Source organism: Melanostigma gelatinosum (genome assembly GCF_949748355.1).
Source record: "Melanostigma gelatinosum genome assembly, chromosome: 15".
In the NCBI taxonomy this organism is placed as follows: domain Eukaryota; kingdom Metazoa; phylum Chordata; class Actinopteri; order Perciformes; family Zoarcidae; genus Melanostigma; species Melanostigma gelatinosum.
This window is the reverse complement of record NC_136648.1, coordinates 17,794,986-17,822,984: the sequence shown is the minus strand read 5'-3', so window position 1 is coordinate 17,822,984 and position 27,999 is coordinate 17,794,986. Positions and strand designations below refer to the sequence as shown.

Here is a 27,999-nt window from a genome sequence, read left to right as displayed (position 1 = left end):
TCATTAGACCATAGCTTTGTCAGAAAGTCTTGTGAGTCACGTGGTGACTGGTGCAGCGTTATAACTGTACCTTCACCGTCACAGATGTTCTGGTAGGAGTCCCAGCGGATAAGAGGATCTGCTGTGTTGTAGTCCACGATAACATCTGCCCCGTTTTGCCACCTGTCGGCACCTGGACCCGAAAATAACACATTTATTTATACTGCATCTAGATGTTGAAAGGAGAGTAGCATTTATAAAACGATAGTTAAACACATATGTATGGATCAAACTAACCATACAGATTGTGTTCATTTGTGAGCTGTGTTTTTATGCTAAGCTAAGCTAGCGCTTGCCTGTAGCTTCATATTTACAGGACAGACATGTGATATTTTCATCACACTCTCGGCAAGAAAGCTAACAAGCGAAACGATTCCTTTAAAAATTGCCTGAGCACATCATGGAACAATGGGGTTATTCTTCCACCCCTGATGCTGTAGATCGAAATCATATCTACATCCATGTTGGGGTGGGCAAAAATATCACACTTTTGATCAAATGACCATCACATGTGCCCCCCCCCCCCCCCCCCCCCCCCCCAGAAAATAGCAAAGATTTTTTGTATCACGCTATATAAAGTATACAGGAACTATTTGATAAACACTCAAGCAGATGTATACAACACATGCTGCACATACACAGACCCGCACCACATAGTTTCCCTCCTGTGGGGCTCTGGGGCAGCACATGCTGTGCTTCTGCACCTCTCTGTCAGCACACACTTCACACTACATTTCCCCTCTGCAGCATTCCACGTCCCTTCTCACCAGAGGGCAGAGGGGGAGGCCCGGAGCACAGGACAACGGGAGAGGGGAACACGGAGAAAAGCTCTGTGTCTGCTTTTCCAACTACCTCTCCCTGTCGCAACTTCTGAGAATAAAACCCACAGAGATCTGGGAACCTACCTGGGATCGTCTCCGGTCCCTCGGAGAACACCAGCTCCACTTTACCATAATCTGCAAATCTGGGATCTGGAACGTAAGCACACAGGAATGCCGTTAGTGTGGCCATTCATTCAGAAGCGGGAGGATGAATGGTGTTGTCTGCCAATAGGATTCTCTCACGCAACATGTTTGGGAAAACAAGATTATTGGTCTCAAAGAACAAAGTCAAAATTAAGTCCAGACAGAGCCCTGCAGATGCTGCGTGGAGCAGAGCGGTCGCCGTAAACTAGCGGCGGCACGTTGAGACCTGCTCTGTTTTTGCTTTTTTCTACCTTTGTTGGCAGTCTCCATGTCCTCTTTTTCAAACATCAGGTTGTAGCCCTGCACTGCTCCCGTGTGGAACTGCAGCCGGAAAACAACTTCCCGCTCTGAAGCTACGTCACTCTTGTGATAGCATTTAACCTGCAAAAGAAAATACTAAATGAACATTTTGATCGCTGCAATAAATACCGATCGCAGAAACTCTGAGAGTTATGTTTTCCCCACTACCATGATGTCTCCTTTCAGAAGCTGGGCAGGCTCCAGGGTGATACACACACGGCCTCTGTGGCCTGGACCAATGTGACTGGAACAAAAACAACAGCGAGTCAAGTGAGCCAGAGTCGGGAAGCGATCACAGATATTGACAGAAAGCAGTCGCTCTGAATGAAAATCAAGCATTAAAGTGAGTTAAACAGAAGGTTGCTTTGATGTGCTCCAATATTCTCTGAAGTAAACAAATTACCGTACTACATGTGTAAAATACTTACTAGATCCCAGATGAATACACGGTTTGCATTCCCTGGTAAACCCTGATGTACGGGCGACATACTGAAACGAAACAAAAATAAAACGTAAAGTTCACTGATAGCATGAGCTTAAGTAGCATGTTAGACAAGATACTCATGAGTACCTTCTCAGATTGTTTTGCTCACAGAAAGTGTGATAAGCTGCTGTTGTGAGAAAAGGCTTTCAGCTACATGACGTAAAAAACACCTCTGTTGTTTTCGGGTGAAATTAGTAAAAACAGCAATTTACATGCATACACGGCTGTGAGTTCCCATGGGTTTACTGGGAACCCATAAAGAAGTTCTTCTCCTCAGCTCTGTTTATGCAAAGTGCCTCTTCCTGTCTGAGCGTGTTGGAAAAAGAGAAGGATATAAAGAAGAGATAAGTCTGCGTCTTGTTTACTGCTCCAGCTCTGATGTGGTCGTGTCTGGGTTCTTTTTACGCCGCCATGGTGGCAGCGACTGCACATTTTCATTGGGAGTCGCAGCTGCGTGCAGTGGTAAACAATGAGAGTTTAACCTCCGGTGGCGTCGAAGTTTGGGATCCCGTGAAGGATGACGCAGTGCAGGAACAGGGGCGAGGCGTTGATCTTCATGGATCCACTCAGAAGGCTGTTGAGGATCCAAACATACCTGACACACGAAAGGACAAAAGGTGGACGTAAATAATACACAGGACTATTGTAGCTATTCCAACAACGAAATACTAAACATTCAAGGGGATCAAATGTGCTGTTATATGGACAGTCCAAAATGTGTCAAATAGTCTTGCTCACTTTTTTAAAATCACATATTTACTCATGTTTTTTGGTACAGAAATCAACTCTGAACCGGTAACAAAAAGGATATCCAGCCAAAATAATATGGGCTCATCTGGCCGTGTTGAGCCATTCCGTGTGAGCGTTGATGACTCACAGTGGTACACGGGGTTAGGATTACACCAAGTCCCCATGGGGTCCCATTCTTATTACAATGATCCACAACGACTGGCTTTTCAGTGAAAAGATATAGACCAAACAGCACCGGGACATGCAAAGTTCCGTGGTGAATCAGGTGGGTCTGGGGGCATGAATGTGTTTGGATGTGGGTCAACAAAGCACCAACTCAAACAACACGCGGAAAGACGCATGCTGCTTATGTAGAAAGGGCGTGTTCGGGGTTTTTTTGTTTTTGGATCTTACCGTTTCTGCGAAGGCGTCATCAGAGCGGAGACCTTATCATCGTAGTACTTCCTCATGGCGAAGCGGTCCAACGCCTGATCAGCACTTTGAGGGAGACAGTGAGGCGCATTAAACACTTTAGGTAATTATGACTCAGGAGAGAGATTACACTCTGCTGCTCTGTAATTGAACGGCGTTAACCCCGACTTAAATTGGGACACACACACACACACACACACATGCATAATGGACAACAGTGAAAGTAAGCGGAGAGACAGGGGATTCCAGCAGAGGAAGAGAATGCCAGCCTTAAGTAAACACAGAGGGGGAGAGGAGGACAGAGAGAGGCCAGAGTGTGTGCACAGCTCTGCTATTCAGACGGACCTAAAACCAACAAGCTCCGGAGCCTTTTCACCACAGCTCTGCCCCCCCCCCCCCATGAATCTATTCCATTGTAAATCTGACTCATTGTTTTCCGATCTCTTCCTCTACCTCTTTTTGCCCCCCGTCTTTCACATTCGCCCGACCGACCGGGTCTTCCCCAGCGGGACACAAACGCAGAGGCTAAATCGAAGGCCGATGTGTGCTCTTGCCACAATAACTGCTGTGTGCAGAGAGGATCTGCGTAGCGGCGTAACAGCAGGCCGCCTCTCCGAATGCTTGCTGCATTCTTTCACTTCAGGGCTTGGACAATAACAATGGCTTTAAAAAGAACATCGGAATCAGTTTTCTTCGTGATGAATAGAATTTCATGAAGCCGACACTGTGGCCAGAAGCTATTACAGTAACAAACATGTTTCCAAGTTGAATCATGGAATTCAACACGGGGGTGATTCATGGCTTAAATTGTGCGGTGTCCTTCTTTGAATTCGTGAGAGGTGACTTTTCTTTTGACTCACTCTCTGAATCACCGTGGGCCTAAAATCAAAGCAGGTAAATAAATCAGCCGCGGTCAGGTCATGACATTTGTTGTTGGTCTGCGGGAGCTGTTGTGGGTTGTTCGCTGCGACAGCGAGTGGGCGCAGTCATATTAGGATCAATCCTGACTCCCAAGGAAATTCATAGTAACCCAGTATGAACAATGTGACACACAGTGGTGGTTACCTGGCTGACACGTCGGTAAAATGCACAAAGGATGAAATGACGACGCCGATTCGACCCTTGCCGCCCTGAAGACACAAGAGAGGACGGGGAACAGATTCATTACACATGAGGCACTTTTCTCAGTCTCCATCCTATGTAAAACAAACCATTTTCTGTCAAATGTTTTGGTTATTTCACATCACACAAATACGTATCTCTGTACGTTCGAAGTGGGCGTGGCTAATTTAGAAAAAGGCAGTCACATATTTCCTTCCACCAATCAGGATTTAGCAATTCCTGAACGACGTGAAATACTATATACGTTTTCAAGGGTTTTAACACTTAAAAAAAAAGAAAGATTGGATGCTCACCCTGCAGTGTATAACCACCACGTGGAGAGGGTCGGCATTGAGCCAGCTCTCCATGGCCTTGCAGATGGTGCAGATCTTATCCAGAGGTGGAGCATGCATGTCCGGCCAGCCCGTATCTAGAGTCTGAAAACACATCCCTCACTGTAAACAGACACAGTAGCGCTCTGCTATGCATTACCAATCAATAGTATACCGTTTACTGTGGCTGGTTAACAGAGCCGATCAAAGAGGATGAACGGAGAGCTATTCTGCCATTGAAATGAATTGTACCGGTTCTTTTTCCAAGCTGATGGATTTTGACATACTCATCCTGCTATATATTCTAAACTGTATTTTACAGATGACACAGTAAATGTGAACTCACCTTCGGGTTCATTTTAGTGAGATCGTGTCTTTTCTCCGACAGGTTGATAATCTAAAGAGAACACACAACACAGCCAGTGACTTATCATGTTGTCTCTTAGATCACTGCACTCTGCCTACATAAGCATGAGTGAAAGATGCACTGTGTGCTCTGAGATCAATACGCTCGCATCAATATCCCATGAGAGCCCATCGGCCCCGACATCAATACTGTTTGCACTTTGACACCTGGGCTCACTTCAAGGTGAGGTGGCGAGCGGCACGCGGGTGAGCACTGACCAGGTAATTGTCTGCATGCTTGGACTTGAGCATTCGCGTGACATCCTTCAGGTTGTGGCAGTAGATCTCCTCCGTGCACCCCCGGGGGAAGGACACGGCGATGATGCGCTCCGTGATGTACGTCAGGTCGAGTTCGTATCCCTCCTCCATGCTGAATCTCGGGACTTCCTGTTGAAAATACCCAAGCAGAGACACGGGTGACTCAGGCCCTGCAATAACCTCACACCGTCCCCACTTAATACAGCAGCTGACTTTGCTCCAGTCAATATTTTGGCAGTCAAAGTCCTCCGCTTTAGTCATTGGGTCCGCAGAAATCTTTAGAGGTCGACCTCAATTCCAGATTGTATGACAGAGGGTGTCTTGTTTGCTCAGAAATGGTCAATAGTGTGAGTCACATGAAACAAAACAACATAAATCAAGAGCTTTTTTTGAACATGTGAGAGATTAGTGCCACTTATCTCCACTGCGAATAGATATACAGTGCAGTTTTTTCAGCGATCACTTTTATAATCCCTGATAAAACGCGATATAAAATGTATTATATATTATTAAGTATTATACTGTTTTTATTATTAATATATTATACTATATAATACTTTACATGCTATAGTACTGTGCTATAGTATATTGAATAGTCCCATCTTGTACTGTATTACTTTATGTACTGTATCACGGGTCTATATTCATAGACAAACATGATCAAGTATCTTACAAGTAATCGTACATAGTGGATGGTATAATATTACATATACTATACTTTGTAGCTACTAATCACACAACTATGTCACTTCATGTGCAGCAGTATTGCATTAGTGGAAGTACAACCCTGTGGGTACTGTGTTTGTACTTGCCTTGTTGTATTGAGTTTAATACTCTTGTATAGTTCCTATTTTTCTTTCCATTATTTTTGGTATTTTACATACTTATTTTTGACTCTTGACTTTTCTCTTTTTATCTGGACTTAATATTGTATTTTATAAATATAATAGATTATTGTCAATAAAACAAACCAAATCCTACCTTTTGAGAGAGCCATAATTAGAACAAATGTCGATGACTTGTAAAAACTACGAATCTATATTTGTGTGTAGCATTTGTACGAGATAACTGATCAAAAGAGCTTGATAAATGTTTCACATTTCACAGAAACAGAAACACTTTCCGCCAAAGCTGCCAAAGATGTCATCATCCTTCTTGAATAACTCCAATTGTTTGTTGTGATTGAACGAGCCACAGTCAAGAATGTGTCCGTCAATTAAGTCTGCAATGACTGCAGGCAACAGCCCAACACTTTGAAGGGGGCCAGAGCTGGAGCCATAAACCAGGGACAGTGCAGCCACGGCTTAAACCAACCCTCAGAGCGGAATGAAAGAGGCCATGTGTATGAAGAGGTCATCACTCGGGGAAACAGGGCTGGGTGTGTGTGTGGAGGTGGTGGGAGCGGTCCTCTGGGACTGTTGTAACTAATGGCGGGGTTAGTCTATTTCCCCTGAGACTAACAGGAAAACTGTTGACTAATGGGATATTAATGAACAGGCTGGCCAGTACTTCGGCTCTGTGCGTCTCTCCAGGGCACGGGCTTGGGAAGAAGGCTTTGTCATGGAGGTGTCAAAGTACTGCACCAAATAGAAATGGGGAAGGTACCCTATCTAACAAGCACTTGCTGACAAAAACTTTCCTTACTTACTCAATTTGGTGTTTTAAAGTATTTAAAGTTTGACATTATGGGAAAATATGCTTTCTTGCAGAGAGTTACGTGAAAAGATTGACACCACTCTCACGTCTCTATGGTAAAAATTAAGCTAACGTTACTGCTAGTAGCTGGTTAGCTTTGTTTAGCATAAAGACTGGAAGCAGGGACACAGCTAGCTTGGCTCTGTCCATACGAGGTAAAAAGAAATTGCCAAGAAACACACAGCATCATGTATCTCACAGGTTTATACAAAAAACAAAGTGTGAAAAATGACACAGGGTCACGTGCCGGGCTCCTAGCTTCCTACTTACGCTAAGAAATAGTAAGTCCCATAACCACCCCCTAAAACCACAACATGTTTTTTTTTTCCACACTTTTGTTTTTGGATGTGCTGTTGGCAAACTTTATGACCGAGTACGAACAGAGCCAGACTAGCTGTTCCCTGTTTCCAGTCGTCATGCTAAACCAAGCTAACCAGCGAGCAGTAAAGTTAGCTTAATTTTTACATGCTTAAAAACTATTAAATAACTGATTACATTACTAATTTCAGGGTAACTGAACTAAGAGAAATCAACGTTTCAACCAAATTAAATAAGACAAAAAGTAGCTAAAATCACATTATAAAATAATTCAAAATTTTCTAAATATCGACTTTGAATGATTCATTTCTCATGACACGTTCATGCGCAATGTTGCAGTAACCAACATCCTCCTCCTACTAGACCTCTCACTTCTCCCACTCATCATTCAAGCGAACATGAGCGACTTGCCCCAGCACGCACTAAAGATAATTGGTCTTTAATTTGCACCGACTGCTTTTGTTCCCGGTTTGAGGCAAAGCTCACAAAAGGCAGAATAAGCAGTGTCAAGGAACTCAAAACCCAGAGCCCACCCATGGCACTGGGAGAGCGAGGCTGGCAGAGGAGTCGGGTAGGCAGAGAGATTTGAGTAAATGGGTTGCCAGGTCTACCGTGAACAAGCAGCGACAGGTTTACCGAGGTCAGGATGTTGGGGGCTTAGGGTGTGTCTGGCACCCCCAGGTAAGAGCAGCAGGTAAGAGCTTGACTAGACTGCGTGGGTGCTGTCAGCCACATTCACACATGCATAACCATCACCTGGGACGGGTTCAAAAACGCTGAAAATAAATGAATCAAACATTCCATTTATGCGTGAAAGAAATGCAGGGAAGACGGAATGGGAAAGCATATCAAAGTGCTGGGACGAAGCCCGTTTCTATTTCAGGAGCCACACCCTTCACCTGGCCTGCACCGTATGGAATCCTCCATTTTGTGGGAGCAGGTGAACCACGGGATGAAAGAAGACAGCATCATGAACTGTCTCAAAATCATCCAGACATCACTGAGTCAGACCTTGTGGGTTAATTCACGGCCTCATCATGTGAACAGTGATCTCATAGTTGTTTTCATTTTTGAGTCCACTGTGGTGACAACAGTTGGCAAAAACGTTGCTCGTCTCAACACAACTAATAAAGACTCTCCCGAGCATGGGGTTCGAGCCACAGCAACCAAATCCATTTACTCAAAAGTATGTTTGTATGCGATTAGGCTGGTTGCTACATGTCTGCATGCTCCCCAACTGCATTTTCCATTAGCGATTTCAGTGCGGCCATCAGCGTGCAGATTGCTTTTACATATTTGTACAAACCAGAGATGCTGCCTCTTTTGCAGTGTTGTCTTGAAGGGTATACGCAGGTATACGAGGTGGACCCAACTATTTTTCAGGCGGTGTACATTATACCCACCTATCAGCCATAAAGCCACTGGAATATAAGAGAGTATACCCACTAGCTCATCTGTGACCCACCCATCTACCGAGTAGTACATACACCTCATCAGCGACCACTAGGAACTGCTCATTTGCATATTTAAACCAAAGATTTCAGAAAACTTGTGTTACAAAAAAGAATATTGTCTTAATTGTCTTTCATGGTGATATTTATTACTTGAACTTTTTTTCCCTATTCGCCTGAAGTTTCTTCAAAATGTATCTAATTTAACAATACGTATCTTTTAAGGTCGTTTTCTCAAATTCAGTTTTTTTCTCATACTCTGGGCCAAAAATGTCCACTTGAGAAGCACTTACACACACACTAAACTCTGAATATATCTGACTCATATGTCAACATTGGCTTTATCCAATTTATGCAAATTAGCACATATTGAAGATTAAGACATGATGTATCAATTGCATATCTAAACATAACACTTTCAGAAAACTTGTAATATAGAAAACAAATGTAAGCACTCAACTGGGGAAGTTTCATGCTGAGCAACTTTTATTTTTGCTATCAATCTATGTACTCACTCTTTTTTGATTCTATGTTAAATATAAAAATACAAATCCTCATCACAAGAAGCAGGAGTGCATTCAACCCCAATATTGTAGAAGCTGCAGAGGCCCAACTTTACTCTAGTTTTACCACACTTAAATCTACCTAATCGACGAATCCACATTTAAATGGATAGGTCGCAAATTGGAAACATATGCCAAGTGTTTTTTAGTCATTTAAATAAAACTAAAATTGTCCACAAACATTACGCCTGCGCACATATGAAAGCAATCATGGCCTCCCTTCCCCCATTCACACTCCAAAATCTGACTGAGTTGCTTCTGTCGGCTCCAGCTTCTAGTTTATGATTGACATGGTGTGGCAATGGCCTCCATTTTGTGTCAATTCAGTCCATTAAACTGAAATTATGCATCTGAGATCGAAACAAAAATAGGTGCACTGGTTTTCCTCAATAATAGGAGAATAAAAAGAACCAAAACCCAGACTCAACACAAACTTTCTCTGGTTCAGACTGCAGTGCTGCAGTCAAATCCAAGTCCCGGTAATAAAGCTCATCAAACCCAGCATGTAGGAGCTGGCTCCGTTGTGCACCAATCGTAAAAAAAACAGCTACACTTACAGTGCAACACGGACTCCTTGGGAGACTCTGGACAGATTAATGATCTCCAAAGCTATTTGCAAACCTGAGTAACACCTAAAGTGCAATAAATGCTTCAGGAAGTCTGGGGCCTTGCGTCGGGATTTCCTGATGGATTTCTTTTGTACATTTTTACGAAATTTACTCCATTAACTTTCTTTCTTTCTTTGATCGATTGCCCAGCACATGGAAAGAACTATTCACGCCTGTTTACCACTCCATCAGATGACAGGAGTTGTACCAATTAACCTCTGGCCATAACCCCCAGTTGGTATTTAGCATTCACATCTAATAGCCCCCTAACCTTGATACCATCAGCTGCACTGTTCCAAACCGCCTTGTATTACTTGGCACGAACGCGCGCCTCATACTGCGGGATAACATGTCCACAGTGACACTAGAGGCTGGTTGAAGGGCCCCCGGAGAGGGACAAGGCCACAGTCTGTTAGGGGCTCTAAATGTTCACGCTGTGGCTTTGACACTCATTCACTACTGAAGAACCGACATCAACAAAACCATGAGAACTGTTGAAAATGGGAGCTGGGTATTTTTGAATGTTTATTTAGCGACCCTGGAACTCTAATGTGTATTTGTCCCGCATTTTCATGAGATATTTTGTAGGGAATAAAAATGACAGCCCCGGGCATAAAGTGCGCACCCTTAAGGCTCCTAAAGTACTCCCCAATTACCGTTTTCTATCCCACGGTCATCGTGGAATGTGTTCCAAAATGGATTACGTTCCCACTCTCGCTCTCTCATTCCCCTCCATCTCTCTTTTCCTTTCCCCTTTATTGCTTCCATTCTCCTTCCTTCTCCAGGTCTCCTTCCCTCCGTTTAATGACTTACACATGTCAAGCCGAGTGGCCGAGTGGCCGAGTGGCCACGGCACCGCTGCGACACGGTGAAATGCCCCAGCGCTCCGTCCCCTGCGGTTCCTCCCAGGGTTAGATCACGGTGTTCTGCTTACAGTACACAACCCCAACCCTCACGCCAACCCCACCTGTCCAAACCACACCATCAGGATGCCCATTCATGTGTGGCCCGAACCCGGGACTTTGCGAGCACCACCTGACACTTTGGGTTTCTGTCACATTTCTTTCGCCTTGAGGGGCCAGATATTGTTCACATAGGAGCAACCTCAAAATAGAACCGCCAACAAAAGCTGTAATTACCGGTTGAAAAATGTTTCTCCTCTCTCGCCGGGCCTGTAATTAAAGCTGATCTTGAAAGAGTTTAGCCTGCAAAATGTTCAGAACAACCTGCATGGTTTATGTTGCGTGAAACAGAGGTGCGCAAGAGGGTGTAAATGCAGGAGTGTGTGTGTGTGTGTGTGTGTGTGTGTGTGTGTGTGTGTGTGTGTGTGTGTGTGTGTGTGTGTGTGATTTCCAAGCAAGGGAGGGCCGCAATATTCAGGTGAAGAGGGCTGTAGCTGTTGTGATGCAAGGACGCTTGTACATGTCATAAACAATGGCTGCCTGAGAAGCATTGCCCTAGGGCCGCAAATACCACGCAGCAGCTGTAGCTCAAAGGAAGAAAAAAACAAAGAAGCCATACTCTGACTGTCTCCATCATTTATCCACTGACTGAGGAGTCCAGACAGCCTCCAAAGGGCTTCTCGGTGGAGCTCTATTAGACTACTGGGAGCAAGTCTTCTACAAGAATGACCCCATGTGTTTCACATTATACAAAAGGTCTCCAGTGCACCCGAGCCCACAACAGCAAGGAACCCCAAATTATAGCCATTGCAAAACACAGTTCATTGAGGAAGACGGTTAAAAGCTAAGATTTCAAGCCAAGCTTTTTAATGAGTTTAATTCAAAGGCTCTAAATAATACTCATTGACATTGACCCCCCCCCCCCTCCAAAAAAATAAAAAAATCACAAGATCAGTGCTGGGTCAGTTTGAATGAGTGCCTTCTCTGTCTTCAGAGTGCTGGAGGAAGGAGCTGGGGCACCAACACACACCGCTGGTTTTAGTAGGAGCCAAAGTAAATACAGACAGCAGTGCCCTGTTTTGCACTTTAAATAACTGAGCCGACTCAATGAAATGGGACTGAGCAAAGGGCTGAAGAGAAGGGGGAGGAAAGACCACTACAGTGTGTGGGAGTCTAATCCTACTTTTTTTTTAAAGCACAGACCAGCCCGAGTTTAAGAAACCCTCCGTGCAAAACGATTGACGGTGGAAAAGTTCAGACACCGTGCCTTACCTTTTCAAACTGAAGGAGAGTACTTGGATTCTTCTTCTTTCTCTTCTTTTTGGGGGGGTTCTACTCTGTGTCCCCTTTGTTAGTCGGCGCTGCAGACAGAGGACGAGTCGGGTAAAGTCCTGCTCAAAGAGCCCTCAGCCTGTCATACAGGCGTAGTGCAGGCTGGGAGGCTCATTTTCCTCTGCTGGAATTTGCTCCTCGGCCTTCTGCTGTGGCTGCCGGGGATAAAGTTGAAGCCTTTGCTCGGTTCCTGAACTGCTTCTGCTCAGCGCCCCCCCCCCTCCCCGAGCACACTTCCTCCAGTCGGTGCTGCCGCTGCAGCCGCCACAAGTCCTGGCATGGGATAGTCCTCCTCCCACTGCGCCGCAAGGCCTGTCTCCCTTGTTCCCTCCCCCTTCCACCTCCCTCACCTCTCTAGGGCCTCCTCCTCCTCTGCCCGTCTCCATTTGTTCACACCCTCACTCCTCACACGCAGGCGGAGACTTCCTCCCTCGTCCTCCCACTGGACCCCCCAAAAACCCATCACATGTCAGGGGGGAGAGGGACGAGGACATAGGTAACGTTAGCAGGAGTGGTTATAATGAAGTGAGATTTTTTTTATATAAGATTATAGGACATTCAATCAGCTAGTGTAGCGGTAAGTATGATCTAGAAGTTGAACATACCGGTGGTAGCTCGGCGGTGGTAGATCGGCGCAGAAAGGTGCTGTGAATATGTCCAATTGTTTTATTCAGTGTGTTTCATTGGCACCGTGATCAATAGAAGTGGTACATTCCGTATTCATGTTAGAAATAAAGGATTTGGTTTGACCTGTTTGGGCTGAATGCACCATCCAAGGAATGACTTAGTAAATAAATAAATAATCGTTTGAATAATTATATTATATACGCAGTTTAATTACCATTAGGCCACAGGAGAAACTTGCTGGATCATTTATATTTAATGGCGAATTAATTGGTCATCAATACCAATTTGTGTTAATATATACAGGTGAGACCATGATTATTAAATTAAAAAATAACAGCATGCATTGCTGTTGAAATTACCTTTCACTCCATAAATATTTCCAACACTACAGTCCTGCTTGTATTCTACCATAAAATATACAATTTTGTTTCCCACCTCTCTGGTGTGCTTAGATGGCTACAGGCTTGCAATTGTAGTTTTATCATGACAATTGGCGCCATCCACAGGTAACAATAGATACTGCTCTCTCCTCATGCAGTGAACATTTTCAGCTTTTAATATGCACAGACATCCAGCTTGTAAATGAATGAATCAAAATTGTGGTGACAACTTTATTTTCAATCACGTGAGAATAACATTTTAGTGGCAAGGAATTTTCATTGTTGATCATTACATTGTCAAGTCAGCATTTTAAGCTAAACGTCAGCATTTGCAATTAACAAAACAACTTTTTTCAAAAACATGAATGAAAAACATAAATCAAGGAGCAAAAATTCTAATAACAAATTGTTAGATTCCCCCAAAAATCCCTTAATTAAAATGACCTATGACAAATATATTCACTCAGCATATATGCTTTAGAAGTATTAATCATACTCTGTGTTAAATTGAATATTTAAACACTAAAACACCAAAAACTGCACTCAAGCAAACATTTAGAAAAGCAAACAGAAAAGCAAAGAGTTTTTTTATTGAATAGAAACTGCTGGTTATTACCAAATTGACAAGTTATTACTTGTCTAATTTGTTTTTATGGTGTGTATTAAAAGTGATCGTTGGAGCTGTAGCTGGTAGTGTTGGAGGAGAAGTTATAGCTGACAGTTGAGGAATAATCCACACTGCCTCTAAGAGATCAACTCCTGGAGCCGGCTAGGGAACCGGCTCTGGAACCAGAGCGAGAACCCGGGTTAGAGACATTATAAGGGCTGCTGATTCCCTTGGAGGACATTGAAGAGGCCTGCATCATCTTCATACCATTGCTTTCTTCCACCATGCAGCTGTCCATGGCCTCCTTGTAGGAGATCTTCAGTTTGGTCTTGGGACAGGTCAAGTTCTTCTGGTGGGGCCGTGTATTCTGAAGCTTCTGGGCCCCTTGACCATCCAGCCAACCTCTGCGGATAGCTTCTTCGATAGTGACACGACGTCCAGTGCCAGGCTCTATCAGGCCTCCAGTCAGGTACTGAAACTCCAAAAATCTCTGGCCAGCTTCATAGGGCAACCATGTCTCCTTCACTGCCTCTGCTACGGACATCTTTCTCTTAGTCTTCACATCCTTAAAGCCAACAAAGGCTTTCTGGGCAGGTTTCAGCTTAGCGCCCATGCTGTCATCGATGATACTCTGATGGACAGCATCCTGCAGCGACAGTCTCTCACCGGTGGCAGGGTTGATGATACCACCTGTGCATGTCTGGGCCTCCAGTAGCCTCTGTGCTGTAATAGTGTCAACGATGCCTCTTCGGACCCCTTCAGAAAGAGTGATTTTCTCCAAGGTCTCTGTGTCAAATATAGCCGCCACAGGGCTGTGGTCATCGAACATCTCAGGGGGGGAAACAGTAATCGACATAATGTTGAAGCGTTTACAAACGGTAGGAGAAGAAGGCGCGAGCTGGGTGGGACTGCTGCAGGTGACCATGTCATCAACATGTCATCTCCGTGCTGCTGGTTCAGTTGGTAATTTTGTCAGCGAGCTGGGTGAATGTCAGTGTTCCGGCACGATACTGATCCAAAGCCTTGTCGTCAATGACACCGCGTTTAATGCAGTCCTGGATGTCATACTGGGTTCCTGTTTTCCTGTCCACTATCACCAAACGTGCAGAGCCATCAGACCCCGTGATAGTTATTTCCTCCCACTCGCCCTCCTGCTCCGATAACTCCAGGAAAGTGTTGTAGTCAATTAGCTCCTGGTTATCGGCCTCCTTAACTGACATCTCCAGCCCAGTGTCTGGGTCAATGATCACAACTCGCCTCTGTGACTCCTTGAGCTTCTTCTTGTCTTTTAGCGGGAGGAGTATTAGGTATGTCTTCGGATCTCTCATGCACCTGTTCTTAAGTTGAAGATATGTCAGGTTCTCTTTCGTATTAGGGTCAAAGAACCCTTTTGTGTCATCTCCTTCATAAGTTAGAATCTCATTCATCTCCTCATCAAAATATCCCCTTTTATAGGCAACAGCAACATCAATACGGTGGCTCTCGTTGGGGTCAATAATCCCACCACTGGCAAATTGGGCCTCCAGAAGACGGATTCCATGACCTTTCTCAATAAGATCTTTCTCAATAGCCTGGAAGAGGGAGATTGTCTTTCCTGTGGATGGATCTCTGTATCCAGTTACGGCCCTCTCTGCCGACAACAGCTTATTCTTAAACTCTTTTCCTATCAGGCCTCTCTTTGTGGCATCCTCTACTGTCAAGAACACATTGTTGACTGGATCAACAATGAAGCCAGAAGCAGCTTGGGCCTCAAGAAGTTCCAGGGTGGTTCCTCTCATGAGCAGGCCTTCCTTCATTGCCTGATAGAAGGGCATTATTCGGTCATTGGCTTCATCATAGATCCCCGCAATGCAGGTAGAGCCATAGAGATAGGACTTTAGCTTGTCTTCAATTTCTCTGATAGTGAGCTTTCCCTCGTTGAGCTTCGCCAAGTCAGTTTCATTCAGCAGTCCAGATTTGATGAGCTCTGCCACAGAGACGTAGCCACGTAGACCATTCACTGTCATGGGCTTTTCTGGATCACTTGGTGGGACCTTTTCATCCGTCTGGGTGTGCCGGGTCAGAGTGTTGGGTTTCTGCTGCAGCCTCTGTATCTCTCTCTGCAGGGCATCTCTCTTGAGAGCCAGGTCTGAAGCCTCCTTTTCAGAGATCGACAAACGACTCTTGTACCTCTCCTCAACACTCTTAAGCTCCCTCATGAGCCTCTCAATCTCGTTCTTCTGGAAGAGCCTGTCTCGATCAGCCTTGTCTCTTTCCGATTCAATCCTCTTGATGTCGCTGTCTCTCAGCTCATGCTGGCTCTTAAAATAGTTGAATTCCTTGAGGACGGCATTCTTTTCATCCTGCAGCCGCTGTTTGTTGCGGAGCTCGGTCTCTAGAGTGAGCTTGATGCGAGTGAGCTCCTCCTCTATGCGCAGCTGACGAGTCTTGTCCTGCTCCAGCAGTTTCATCTTGGACAGCAAACTGTCCCTCTCCAGCAGCACCTCGCTGTATTTCCTTTGGGAATCATGCATCCAAATGGATGTCTGGGGAGAGACAAGGAAACACATTATTATGCCTGCAAAGAAATGCCAATAAAACCAGATTTTGCCCACAAAGACCCACAATTCCAATGCATTAATTACATGTGGCATTGCTTTACAGCATGTTGTAAGGGCTTATCAACATTTAAATTGTGATGTCACCAATCACTAATTGAATGTTTAGAAATGCCAATCAGATGTACTGTCTGAACCAAGTATGCATTCATTTAATGATTGTTCAGTACCACAATGTGCAATGTTAAAGGTTAGAAAGATAAAGCATTTGTAAGTAAGTGCATTTCATGAAAAACACCTAAAATAAGCAACGTGCCACCAATGTAACTGGGCCACTTTGAAAACATGCTCAGTCTTAATGCATCTAAAGCTGTTGCATGCAAAAGCAGAACAAAATGGGTTGAATTATGTGGAGATGATCCTTCAGGGCAATTAAAAATACCTCAATTGATTGTTTTTGGAATTTGTCAATTTCCAGTTTGAGCTTTTCTCTCTCCCTGGTCAGGTCACTGAGGACAGTCTGGAGCTCCGTGGTCCTCTTGGAGCTACTCTGAAGTTGGACATGCAAGGCTGAGATCTGGATGGCACTCTCTCTGTCGATACGGTCTATGCTAAGCTTCAGCTCATCCCTCTCCTGTCTAACTGCCCTTAGCTCCTCCTCCAGCCTGAGTCTCTCCTTCGTCAGCGTCAGAGTCTTCAGCTTTTCGATCTCTGTAGTGAATTCGTTAAGCTGCCGGCTCTTCTCCTCAATGGTCTTATACAGGCTCTCATTGCGTTGGTTGAGCTCACGAATTCGAGCCTCTTCCTGCTGGAGCTTCTGTTTGAGTGTCTTCAGCTCGGCTGAGACAGCAACCAGCTCCTGCTTGGTGACTTTATGCTCCCTCAGATACTGGTCCAGAGCCTCCTGGAGGGCGCTGAGGTCCTGCTCATACTTCCTTCTATTGTTGGCCATCTCCAGCTGGACAGATTTCAGTGTGGTAATTGTGGTGGTGTGCTCTCTGCAGGTATGTGTCATCCTCTCTAACTCTGCCTCCATTCTCTTCCTACGCGTCAACTCATCCTGGGTTGCCTTCTTTTGCTTCTCCAACTCAGCTTCCGTTCCATCCAGAGAGCACTGAAGTATCTTCATCCTCTCCAGTTCACGTTCCTTGTCCTTCACTGACTTTTCCAGGTCAATCTTGATCCAGTTGAGTTCTTCCAGTTCTTTCTGTCTGCGGCGAACAGCCGCCTCATACTCTTCTTGCTGGTTGGTGTAGCGCTCCTCTGCCAACCTTCTTTTCCTCTTTTCTTCATCCAGCTGGAACTTAATTTGGGTCAGCTGGTCATTGAGCTCTTGAAGCTGGCTGTGTGTGCTAGCCAGGCTGTCCTTGGTAGCGTTAAGTTGTATTGCCGTGGTTCTCTTAACATCTTCAGCAGAAATAAGCTCGCTTTGTGATTGACTGAGCTCTAGCTTGTAGCGGGCCAAAGCATCCTCCAGAGACTTGTTTTTCTGGTTGCGATCCTGGACGTCGTCCTTCAGATGCCTCAGTTCCTCCTCCAACATCTCGATCTTGGTGTTTCTGATCTGAAGAGAGTATTGACAAAACCAGAAAGAGCCTCAGTCACCTACTTTCATGTTGTTGAACAAACCTATATGATATTTTTTATCATACTATTCATTTTACCAACACAATATCCTTGACAAATGTGATCCCTACCTTCAGCTCTTCCATGTTCTTCATCAGCTCCCCAAGGAACCTGTAGTAGTCACTAGAGCGGGTGAGTAGCTCTATGTACTGAGACTGGAGGTCAGCCGCCTGAAGGGAGTTAAAATGAGCGGATGAATACCGATGTCAAATATTCTCGTGTTAATTACATGCCAGTGAGAACGTGAACAGACAGATGCATTTAAGGGATTGACCGTTAAATTGGTTGTATCACATAGCTCATAATACAAAGGACGTAACCATTGTTTAAGATAATAATTCATTAGTCCCACAGCATGGATACATAAGTAGTAGTAATAACTAAGGTGTACCAATAATTAACAGCAAATTGGTTCAGTGTGACTTAATGGAGAGGCCCTCCTCATACCTCGTGTCTGACCGCAGAAGCGGGCGACTGCAGCATCGTTCTCTTGATAGGAATATTAAGCAGAGTTTCCAGGCCTGCACCGTAGGAAGCCAGCTGCAGCTCGTAGTCCTGAAAACCCACAATGGACTTCATTATTTTGCACCACACATGCTTGGGCTCATCTGCTTGTTGACACGTGTGAAATGGTTTTATGCACATGAATTGACGACCTACCTTAATGGAGACAGCGCAGGTGTCTGCGTTTTTCTGCACAACCTCTACTTTCTCCTGCTTTCTTTTAATTTCAGTGTGAAGCGCCTGTGCAGTCAGCAAAAAGGGGCATTAAATTCACCGATTAAATTCACATGACACTGTTCAGTCTTTGCCTCTTCTGAGACATCCATCATTTTGTGATGCAAGAATTGTAATGATAATATTATAAGCGATTACTCAACAAATGTATTTGCTTGGTCTTAAGGCCTGAGAAACAAAGGACATGTTTGCACACTTTTCACTTATGCTGCTGCATAATGTGTGAAATCCACACACCTACACCAAATGCTCAGTGTCTCAATTTGAGTGTAAATGGTGGATAATTCCAATTCAAAATCAAATCAAATCCGTCATTGACTACAATTTGTTGATGTAAACAAGGAGAGACGTGCCTTCTGCTGGTTGAGGTGGTCCATTAGAGTCTGAATGTCGCTGAGTTTAACGGTCTGGAGAGCGTCCTGGCGCTTCCTGGCATTGTCTATCCACTGTTGCAGGACAGTGCTGCTCTGCTGATAATGACTCAGCTGTTTCTCCTGCTTCTCCAGGTCCCACACTCTGTGGAGGAAAGAGTGGGAGGAAGAGGAAGGGATGAACGGATATTTTTAATGTCGTTACCGGCAATGTCGAACAGAGGATGTGGAGAACTATTCACGGGTATTGAAGGAATGTGTGCACATGAAGGGATGATCCCACCTGCTGTCAATCTGGGTTTGGATGCGGCGCCAGCGGTCAGACATCTGACCCACCAGGTCTGAGTACTTGGACAAGTCCCCATCACACTTGTGGAAGGACTCTGAGATGTGACCATTCCAGTGCAGCGCTTTAGCCAGGTCAGAATCCATAGCGGTCAGCAGGTCTCGTTTTTGGTCCAGATCACTCTTCATTTGCTTTAATAGACAATCACAAAATAGATTCAAATTCTTCATTTCAACTATAACCAGGCATCCTATTTAAGCCTCATTGCATCTAGAGGTGGGCGCTGTGAGGAGTCAATGTACTTTGTCACAGTCGCACCACTGGGTCTTGTCATGTGACCCAAGTGTGGAACCTAAGTTGTCACACATGTGGATTAGAACCCACACATACATACTCACACATACATAGTCCCCTGCTTTCCCTGTTCTGGTTGTCAGATCGTCCTTGTTCGTTCCCCTGTCTGTTCCAGCATTGTGTCTCCCTCGTGTCTGCTCCGTGCTCCAGCGTTGGGTCCTCGTGTTTGCTCCTGGTTTTTACCTTTGCCTTTTTTGTGACTTTGGATTTTTTGCCCACTCCCTGTTGGAGTCGCTTTAAGTTTTTGTTTATGACCTTTTTGATGATAAAGATTCCTACATTTCCAACTTCACCTCATCTCCAGTGTCTGTGTTTGCGCTTGAGTCTTAGCTAAACCTGAGAGAACGTGAAACTATTCTTTTTTTCACAAACACTGTTTCCAAGTGCAAGAATGAACTTCTGTGTGTTCTACTAATTAATGCCATTTGTCCTGAAGTCCTGAAACTGGAACGCAAGAGACTGCAGTTCAAACTAAATATAGAAAGTGTGTCAAACCTTCAGCGTGCTCCGATAGTTTTCCAGTTCCCGAAGGTCCAGAGAGGTGGTGTCCTTCTCTGTCAGCCGGGCTTCGTGGACTTTAATGATATCTTCAGCCTGGAGAAGGCTCTGGAGCAAGGCCTGAAGAGCTGACAGCCTGTTAACGACACAAAGCCGTCACATTAAATGCACTCCTTCTTGTCAATTGCTTTCATTTACATTTCATTTAGTTTGTGCAGTATTTTCTAAATAATTGTGGGATGGATAAAAAGGTGATGCGATGAGACTACAATAATGCACCTTTGATGGTAGGCCGGGTAGAGACCCTGCAGGCCTCCCAGTTTCTGGTTGATGATTTCCAGTTCAGAGCGGAGGAACCTGGCTTGCTCGGAGTCGGCAGGTATCCCGTCCAGCTGCTTTATAATCGTTTCTCTTAGTCGCAGGTACTCATCATGAATGGAGTCCAAGTCTTGGTGCACAGTCTGGATACCAATGTGTAAAAAACAAGTTAGAAACGAGCATCACTCGTTTCTTATCGATATTTTGCACATTTTGAAAGGTAGCCAAGAAGAACCTCACTTTTATTTGGATAGAACAATAAAAGAAAAGTTACACACCTGCAGATTCTGGATGTGCACTGAGCACTCGTGCACACTGTTGTCCCCCAGGGGAACGTGGAGATGACTGGTGAGGCCGGACTCCGCCAGCTCCAGCCTGCGTCGAAGTTCTTGCAGACTACTGAGCAGGGTACACTCACTGTCAGCAGGCAGCTGGATAATCAGGGTATCGTAGTGGTTCTGGGCTTTATCAAAGTTGCCCTGGATAGTTTTCTTCTCATCTTCCCCAAACATTTCAGAACCTTGGCTGGTACGCAGGAACTCTTGGTAGTGAGTCTCCAGTCTTTTGATGATACTGCGGTACTCATCGGGACGCATCTTAGACAGCTGAGAGACAATGGAGAGGAGTCGGGTTAAGCAAGAGTCACAGGAGGTAAGCAAATACAGAGTTTCGAGTTAAGCCGGAAATAAAATCCAATTCGACTTTGCTTGGTTTTGAAAACAGTGAGTTATTGTAACAGCAAAACTCAGAATTGGCTGCGTTTGTTGCAGTCTTTGCGATATCTTACCATGCTGACAGTGAGGGAGCTGATGTAATTCATGTCTTTGAGGCAGTATTGCCACGAGATGAGGCTCTTGATGTTGATGTAGAGCTGATTCCAGATGCTCATGATGTCTTCATAATACTGCTCTTTCCTAGGGGCATCACAAGTCATGAATATACAGCCACTACGTGATAAACATGATGTCATATTTATCAAAATGTTTCCCACGTTTTCATTTTAACGGAATAACTACTTGATCCTTTTTGGTATCAGCTCATTTTCTGACCGCTTAAAGCCTTTGAAACAGTTACGCAGTAAAGGACTTGAGGCTTGTAAAAACCTTTTAGAACCTATTGGACAATGTCAACAAAGTAAAAATGACTTTCCCAAAAGGAATGCTGTTTTTCTATCTAGCTCCTGGGGATGTGATGTATCCAATAGAGTCATTACATGATGAATCCCCTAGAGCTGAAACATTTTGAATCGCCCCAACTAAAAGGATTTGCACAAGACCTACACCGGTCTACATTGACTGAGCGGTTCTTACTTGTTGGCGAGGCCGATGCTGAGCGGGTTCGGTGGGGGGATCTTCAGACACACAGAGGGAATCAACATGTCCATGCCTCCGGGTCCCGTCACCAGCCACTTGCTGCGCTGCGAGTTATCCTTCAGGATGCCTTTATTCCCTTTTAGAATCCCTATCTGAAGCACAAAGCAGAAGTGACAGTGAGTTAGACTTGTAACATTCCACCTCATGCTCATGTGTGTGAGTGTGAGAGAGAGCATACACCCCACCTGGTCTTGTTTAAAGTCACATATGGCCTGGACCATGACGGGGCTGCTGCTCTTCTCCTCGGGGTTGCGAGGCTTCAGCCTGACAATGGTCTTAGACTTGTTGACCAGACTTTGGACCTGCCTCTTATTCTCCATCACATGCTCCTTCTCTCTCTGTGAACATGCAGATATCAGACCTGTGTTTTTAACTCAGCCACTATGCACTGCAACTATACAACACGAATGCAGACATTCAGAAGACTTCCACTTAGTGTCTTGAAAAGAAAAAACTGGCGGAACCAGTTCACCAGACTTTTAAATGATTTAAACCTGTGTCACTCGACAGAACAAATTGTTTGAGCATGAGCGTGATGATACCTCCAGGTTTCTCAGGAGTTCAGTGAGGTTATCCAGCGGGGTGTTCTTGTCACATGTGAACTTGTTTCGGATGGACTCGTGCTCTCTCTGCAGCTTCACGTAGGTCTCGTTGGCCTCCTTGAAAAACTGAAAGTGGCAGCAAAAGGCTTCGATCAGCGTTCACGTGACAAAACATACAGGGCATTACTTTCACCGCAGGGCCGAGCGCTCACTTGGCTGTAGGCCGCATTGTCCTTCAGGTGGATGTCGATACACTTGGTGATCTGGAGCAGCCAGCTCCACTGGGTCTGTAAGGTGTCCATGTAGGCCTGTGGGCGCACAGAGTGGTCAATGCAAAGCCAAATGAATAGCTGGCTGTTTAGGTTAGCAAGAACACCCAGAAACACCTTACGTCAATCTTATCAGAGGCGGGGTGGTTGTTGTTCAGGAGTCCATCTGCTTTCACCTTCAGCTTGTTTAGCTCCTTCTCTTTCTCCTCCAGGTCTCTCATCAGGCCCTGTCAGGAGAGCGGAACGTAAGGGAAGCTTTTGTCTCTTGAGCGCTAACATAATTAGGGCCCGAGCCAGCGAAGGCCCTATTGAAATTCTAGGTATTATTATTTGCAGGGTTTTCAACCTTTTTTGTCCTCAAAAACCGTCTCAACCGTCTGTTCTAAAATTCCAACATTTTCAGCATATGTGCACATCGCATCCTGTAACATACCCTGAGATTTGTTTTGCATTCAACCACTAGGGGCCGCTACAGTAAAACCGCAAAGTTGTGTTTTTTGTCACTTTTTGCATTTTTCAGCCTTCGTACTTTAACGAACTCCTCCTACAGATTTTATGGGATCAACTTCTACTTTGGTCAGGATGCTGTTACGACCTTTGTGATTAAAAGCAATCAAAATCGAGAGTTTTCATCGAAGAACCTTGACGTGGCGTGGCGGCCATTTTGCCTCATTGTTTATGAAAAAATACATTTTTATAACTCCAAGGTACATTATCCAATCCGCAAAAAACTTCTTATGCATGATGGTACTTCAAGCTTGAACATACTTCAATTGAAACAATTCAATAACTCATAGCGCCAGCTACTGGCTAAAGGAAATGTCAATTTCATACTTTTATTTATTCCTCCAAGCCAGGTGACCTGATTCCTCTCAAATTAGGTATGGATAGCCTTAATACATTGATGATGCATAATTATGAATATTGTGAGTTTTCGGTGAACGCTGTTGCCGTGGCGATGCATCACTCAACATCAAAAAGGAAGCTGATGGTTTAGTGACTTGGGATGCTCAAAAACTCATGGAACTTTGTACATGTGTCAAAGGTCATTGGAAGAAATATTATGTATGATTTTTTGACTTGGCCATTTTAATGTACCTCTATAGCGCCCCCTACAATATTTCTAAAGAGCTGCCCCAGCGCTACGTTTCAGCTACATGTATGAAACTTGGTCGGCACCTGTATCCTATGGAGACTTAAAAATAAGTCTCCTGGGACCATGCTCTAAACCCTACCGGAAGTCGGCTATTTTGATTTCTTTATATTTCTGTGTAATTTTTCGATAGATTTTGGCCTATTTCTAGTCACTATGCTTTAACGAACTCCTCCTAGGGACTTCATCAGATCCACTTTTAATTTCGTCAGTACAATGTCAAGAGCGTTGTGATTAAAAGTTATCAAAAGCTGTACGTTTTACGGAATGGCTTAGCAGTAGCGGGCGGCTACTTTAAGTGATTCACCATGAAAAAAGCTGATGTAACTCAGCTGCACTTGTTCCAAACAGTCCCAAACTTCACATGCTTGATAAAACTCATGGCCTGAGGATGTCTACAAGCTAATTTCTTCTAATACTCACAGCGCCACCTGCTGGCCAAATAAAATCTGCATTTTGTGACGAAGACAATCCGATTTACATTACTTTTACACAATGTGGTTTACATGTGACATTTGCATGCGTTCTGTAGCGCCAGGCAGCGGATACGGGAAGCATCGGACAATTTGCAAAGCATCATTTCCGGAATCAGGCGGTCCACGCGGGACTAAAAACATCTCACTCGCGGACGCGCTGTCCGATGGCAGCGGACGTTCTAGGACGCGCAGGCCGGAGTCCCGCCGGCACCTCCGACGCGCTGGAGGATGCGAGGGCCCGTTCATCGCTGCTCGCAGCTTTAATTCTAACTAAGATTTGATCGGTATAGGAAATAAAACACATCAGATATTGAAGGTATGATCACGCCCATAAACTAAGACAGAAAACATCCACCCAGCAGAAAAGAGGATGTCCTTACTGAGTATCTCTCCTGCTTCCTGGGGATGTACTGGTCGATGTTCTTGTCTCCCCAGTCGAACATGAGCTCTTCCTCCTCTTTCTCATTCACCCACACGATGGCTCGGGAGATCTCGTTGATGATGCCCTGGAGCGCACGCAGCTGGTGCACACGGCTGTCTGACATTGTCTGAGACAGACACAAGGTAATGTATAGTTATGATAGAAAGTAACAGTAGAGCAGCAGATATTAACAAAGTAAAACAAAACTAAACGTTTTTTTATAAAAGGGTTAGTTTCTACCTGCAGGCTTTCCCATTCTTGTTCCAGCATGAACAGGTTGTACTTGTCGCCCCTCATGGTCTGAAAAAAAGAACAGATTTTGTTTTTTTGCTTGTTTTTACATAAGATTACAACGCTTCTGTGCACATCATGCATAGATAACCTTTACAAACAAGACGTATGAAGAAAGCAGTCCAAAGTAAACAAAATAAAACAGGATGACCACTCACCAGTTCATATCTGGCACGGTCTACTTCCTGGCTCCTCTGGACCGAGCTGTGGTTTTTGTTGTGGCTTAGGATTTGCTTTTCGATAGCTTCAGAGTCATCTCCCCATGCAGCCGTCTCAATCATGCGCTACAAGATGCAAAATCGCAGTTTATTAACTTTTAAAATGCAATAAGCGAAAAACACAATTACAATGTCAAAATCCACCAGTTGAGGCAAAATAACATGCTTAGTGGAACATTATTGTACAGTGTTTCAAGAAATAACATACAATGTATGTATACAGATTTAAAATAATAAGGCTGGAACTTGTTTTATATTCAACAAACAATGCATAATCCGTCTCTCAATGGTCTCTCCCTCCCTAACGTGTCTGAGGCGGTGTAACTTATGCCTGTTCATTCCTCCTTTCAAAATCGGTCACAAATCCATTGTTTAATTTTTAAGCGCTCAGTCATTTCCTTAAGTACCTAAGCACTATTGTTTCAGCAAATGTAACTCAAACAGAAGTAAAGTATTTTGTTGTTGGGGATTATTTTCAGCTGTGAAATAACAGACATTTGGTGCCGTAGTGAATATTTCGACAGCAGGGAATGAGGAATTAACTCAAAATATACTATCCCACCACATCGATGTGGCTCATTGATGGGGTTTTAAGTGAAGCTGGGGGCACAGAGGACTAAGCTCGATTTAAAAGCAATAAAGAATACACAGAGAGCCCTCCTTGTTCTTTAAGGCAACATTATTTTAACTCTCAACAGAGACACTATCAATTCCCTCCTTTGTCCTCTAGGTGTCAGCATATAATCATTAAGTCTGTCGTTTAGCAGGAAACTATGTCAACTATTCCCCCCCTTGTTCGCAGCCCTGAGCTTTGATAAGTGCTCTGCCAGCAAACCGACCTCAGCCAATCATTGCTCTCTACTCACATTCTCTCTCTCTCAAGGCTTTTGTTCTCTCACCACTCCCTTTTCCTTCATGACAGACTTGGCCGAAGCTGTTTAGAGACTGTCTTTAGTAAATGTTTTATGTTGGACTGTCGGTACAATGGCTAAAAGCAACGTCCGGCAGTAAATAGAGCCGCTAGGTACAGATGGCAGCAGTATAGGTCATCCGTTTCCCTTATAAAAAAACAACTCAACACCGAAAGAACAAAGACTGAAACAGAAAATGTTTTTTTTTAAAAGCACACTAACCCAGCCAGGCATACATGCAAGCACGGATACGCAGGTGCAACTATTCATACTGCTTAAACAGGTTGGAAAACTATTGGGCACTGAGTTTTTCCAAGACGTTTTGTGGGCGATGCCGTCACAGAATGTGCCATCGTTTAATGACCGTCCAAAATAGTAATTACAGTTGAAATGTAAGTTCAAAAGATAACGCATGATCAAAGTTTTTCATTTCACGTGTGTGAAGTGTTTTGTCCATGAAAGTGAAGCAAATTACTCATACATTTCATGATTTCATATGTGATTCTACATGTATTTATTATATTGAGCTGATGTATTCAATTAAATTTAATATATTTCGTACAGCCTAAAATCACTTTATTGTGAAATCCAAATTATTATTATAATATTGATTTCAACCTCATGACCCATATTTATATATTTTCTTTTATCATGTTCTTAAATGTCTCGTATGAAGAGCTCACCTTCTGTTGAGCGATCCAGGCCATGGCGTCATTATAGATCCTCCCCCCCTTCAAGGTAACCTCTGTTCCGAATAGTTGCTGTAGGAGCGCAGCATGCATCTGCTGGAACTGGTCGACGCTGTAGAGTTGCAGAAAAGAGGGAAAACACTTTGTGAATCTTCCGAGGGCCCACTGACAGCACCACATCAAAGAGCACAGCTGGGCAAGTAGAGCTGAGAGGAATGTTCAGCGAGCATAAAACTCTTTACATGGTTTGATTCAACTACAAAAGGAAATTCAAACTTTAGCACGTTTGTGCAGTATACATATATGGTCATGAGTCGATACATCAAATGCAAACGCACAAACAAACAAACTCACGCTGCAATTTGCAACGGTAAACAAACAGTGCATCTCGCCTCACCTTCTGAAGATGTCATTGGGAATACGCATTTGCTGCAGCTCTGTGCGACAGACCATCATCTGCTCCATGCTTTCTGCAGACATGTTCAACAGTTTGTATGCCTCTCCAGCTGGACCCCCCTATAAAAATCACACAGTACAGACACCGGCCTTGAATCATATCTGATAATGGATGAGCGTAAAACAGAACAATAAAGTCAACATTACTGTCATCAGCACTAGCAGTGACGACAAACACTCGAGATGAATGATGTTCATTGTAACGTGTGTTACAATGAACTTACACTCTTACACAATGAACTGCACTTACACTCTGGAGAATCATCTTCGCTCTCTGCAGGTATTCCTGGCACTGGCCTGTCAGGAACAACCCGTTTTGATAGATTGCCTGTGGACTACACATGAGGAAAAAACAACAACACGTTTTCAGAGGTTGTAATGCAGCTTTAATTCATACCAATGTGCAAAGCGTTATCAAAGAATACGGTGTACTGTGTGTTTTACACACTCAATTCTACATACATGTGTGTATGTACAGCTCGCTTTGTTTTTAATAAGCATTGCTACAAAGACATATGCTGTTAATATAGTTAATATACAGTTGTTACTAGATTGGTATAAATGCTCATAAATGATCATTGAATTTCTTGGAAATTGAAAATAAAACATAAAATACCCTTTGCTGCACGTAAACAAATAACAAATAAAACCAGAGGCGCCACCACTAAGCAACCTACAGGACACAATTAACAAAATCTATGAAATGGAGGTCTCGTGCCATAAAACGAATTTCGAAGCAACAGGTAATTCCTTACCTCAATCCGCCACCTCCACCCGCGCCCCCCTTGCGCATGGCCACTTTCGTTGCGCCCCCTCCCTTCATGGAGGTCCTGGAGAAGGAGCTGTAGTGCACGGCGTCCCCTCCTTGGTGGTCTCCGTGGAAGCCGTTTCCACCGGCGAACACGTCGTTTCTAAAACTTGCACTCGCCAAATCCGGTGGCGAG

General features: G+C 44.3%; 1 protein-coding gene and 1 pseudogene across 3 annotated transcripts in view; both read right to left on the bottom strand.

Annotated features, from left to right (window-relative positions):
- tns3 (tensin 3) overlaps positions 1-12,083 on the bottom strand; it is a 30,131-nt gene extending 18,048 nt beyond the window's left edge. For both annotated transcript variants that reach the window (XR_013772646.1, XM_079285255.1), the window contains exons 1-12: positions 11,855-12,083; positions 5,007-5,174; positions 4,729-4,779; positions 4,365-4,487; positions 4,015-4,079; positions 2,932-3,015; positions 2,271-2,383; positions 1,733-1,793; positions 1,473-1,548; positions 1,256-1,385; positions 945-1,010; positions 71-172 (exon numbers count right to left, since the gene is read on the bottom strand). Coding sequence is in view for 1 of the 2 variants with exons in the window: in XM_079285255.1 (XP_079141381.1) it covers positions 71-172; positions 945-1,010; positions 1,256-1,385; positions 1,473-1,548; positions 1,733-1,793; positions 2,271-2,383; positions 2,932-3,015; positions 4,015-4,079; positions 4,365-4,487; positions 4,729-4,779; positions 5,007-5,156 (1,021 nt within the window). In the remaining variant the exon portion in view is untranslated. The remainder of the gene's footprint in view (positions 1-70; positions 173-944; positions 1,011-1,255; positions 1,386-1,472; positions 1,549-1,732; positions 1,794-2,270; positions 2,384-2,931; positions 3,016-4,014; positions 4,080-4,364; positions 4,488-4,728; positions 4,780-5,006; positions 5,175-11,854) is intronic.
- Positions 12,084-13,221: 1,138 nt separating this feature from the next.
- Positions 13,222-27,321, bottom strand: LOC306788908 (desmoplakin-A-like; annotated as a pseudogene). Its single transcript, XR_013773195.1, has 22 exons — positions 27,306-27,321; positions 26,997-27,115; positions 26,594-26,711; positions 24,940-25,065; positions 24,731-24,790; positions 24,450-24,617; positions 22,563-22,667; positions 22,384-22,479; positions 22,172-22,297; positions 21,815-21,967; positions 21,567-21,721; positions 21,044-21,170; positions 20,535-20,861; positions 20,218-20,399; positions 19,936-20,074; positions 19,084-19,277; positions 18,783-18,945; positions 18,352-18,435; positions 18,139-18,246; positions 17,763-17,861; positions 16,508-17,629; positions 13,222-16,053 (listed from the first exon to the last, which is right to left on the bottom strand). The product of XR_013773195.1 is annotated as a desmoplakin-A-like (transcript).
- Positions 27,322-27,999: the final 678 nt, after the last annotated feature.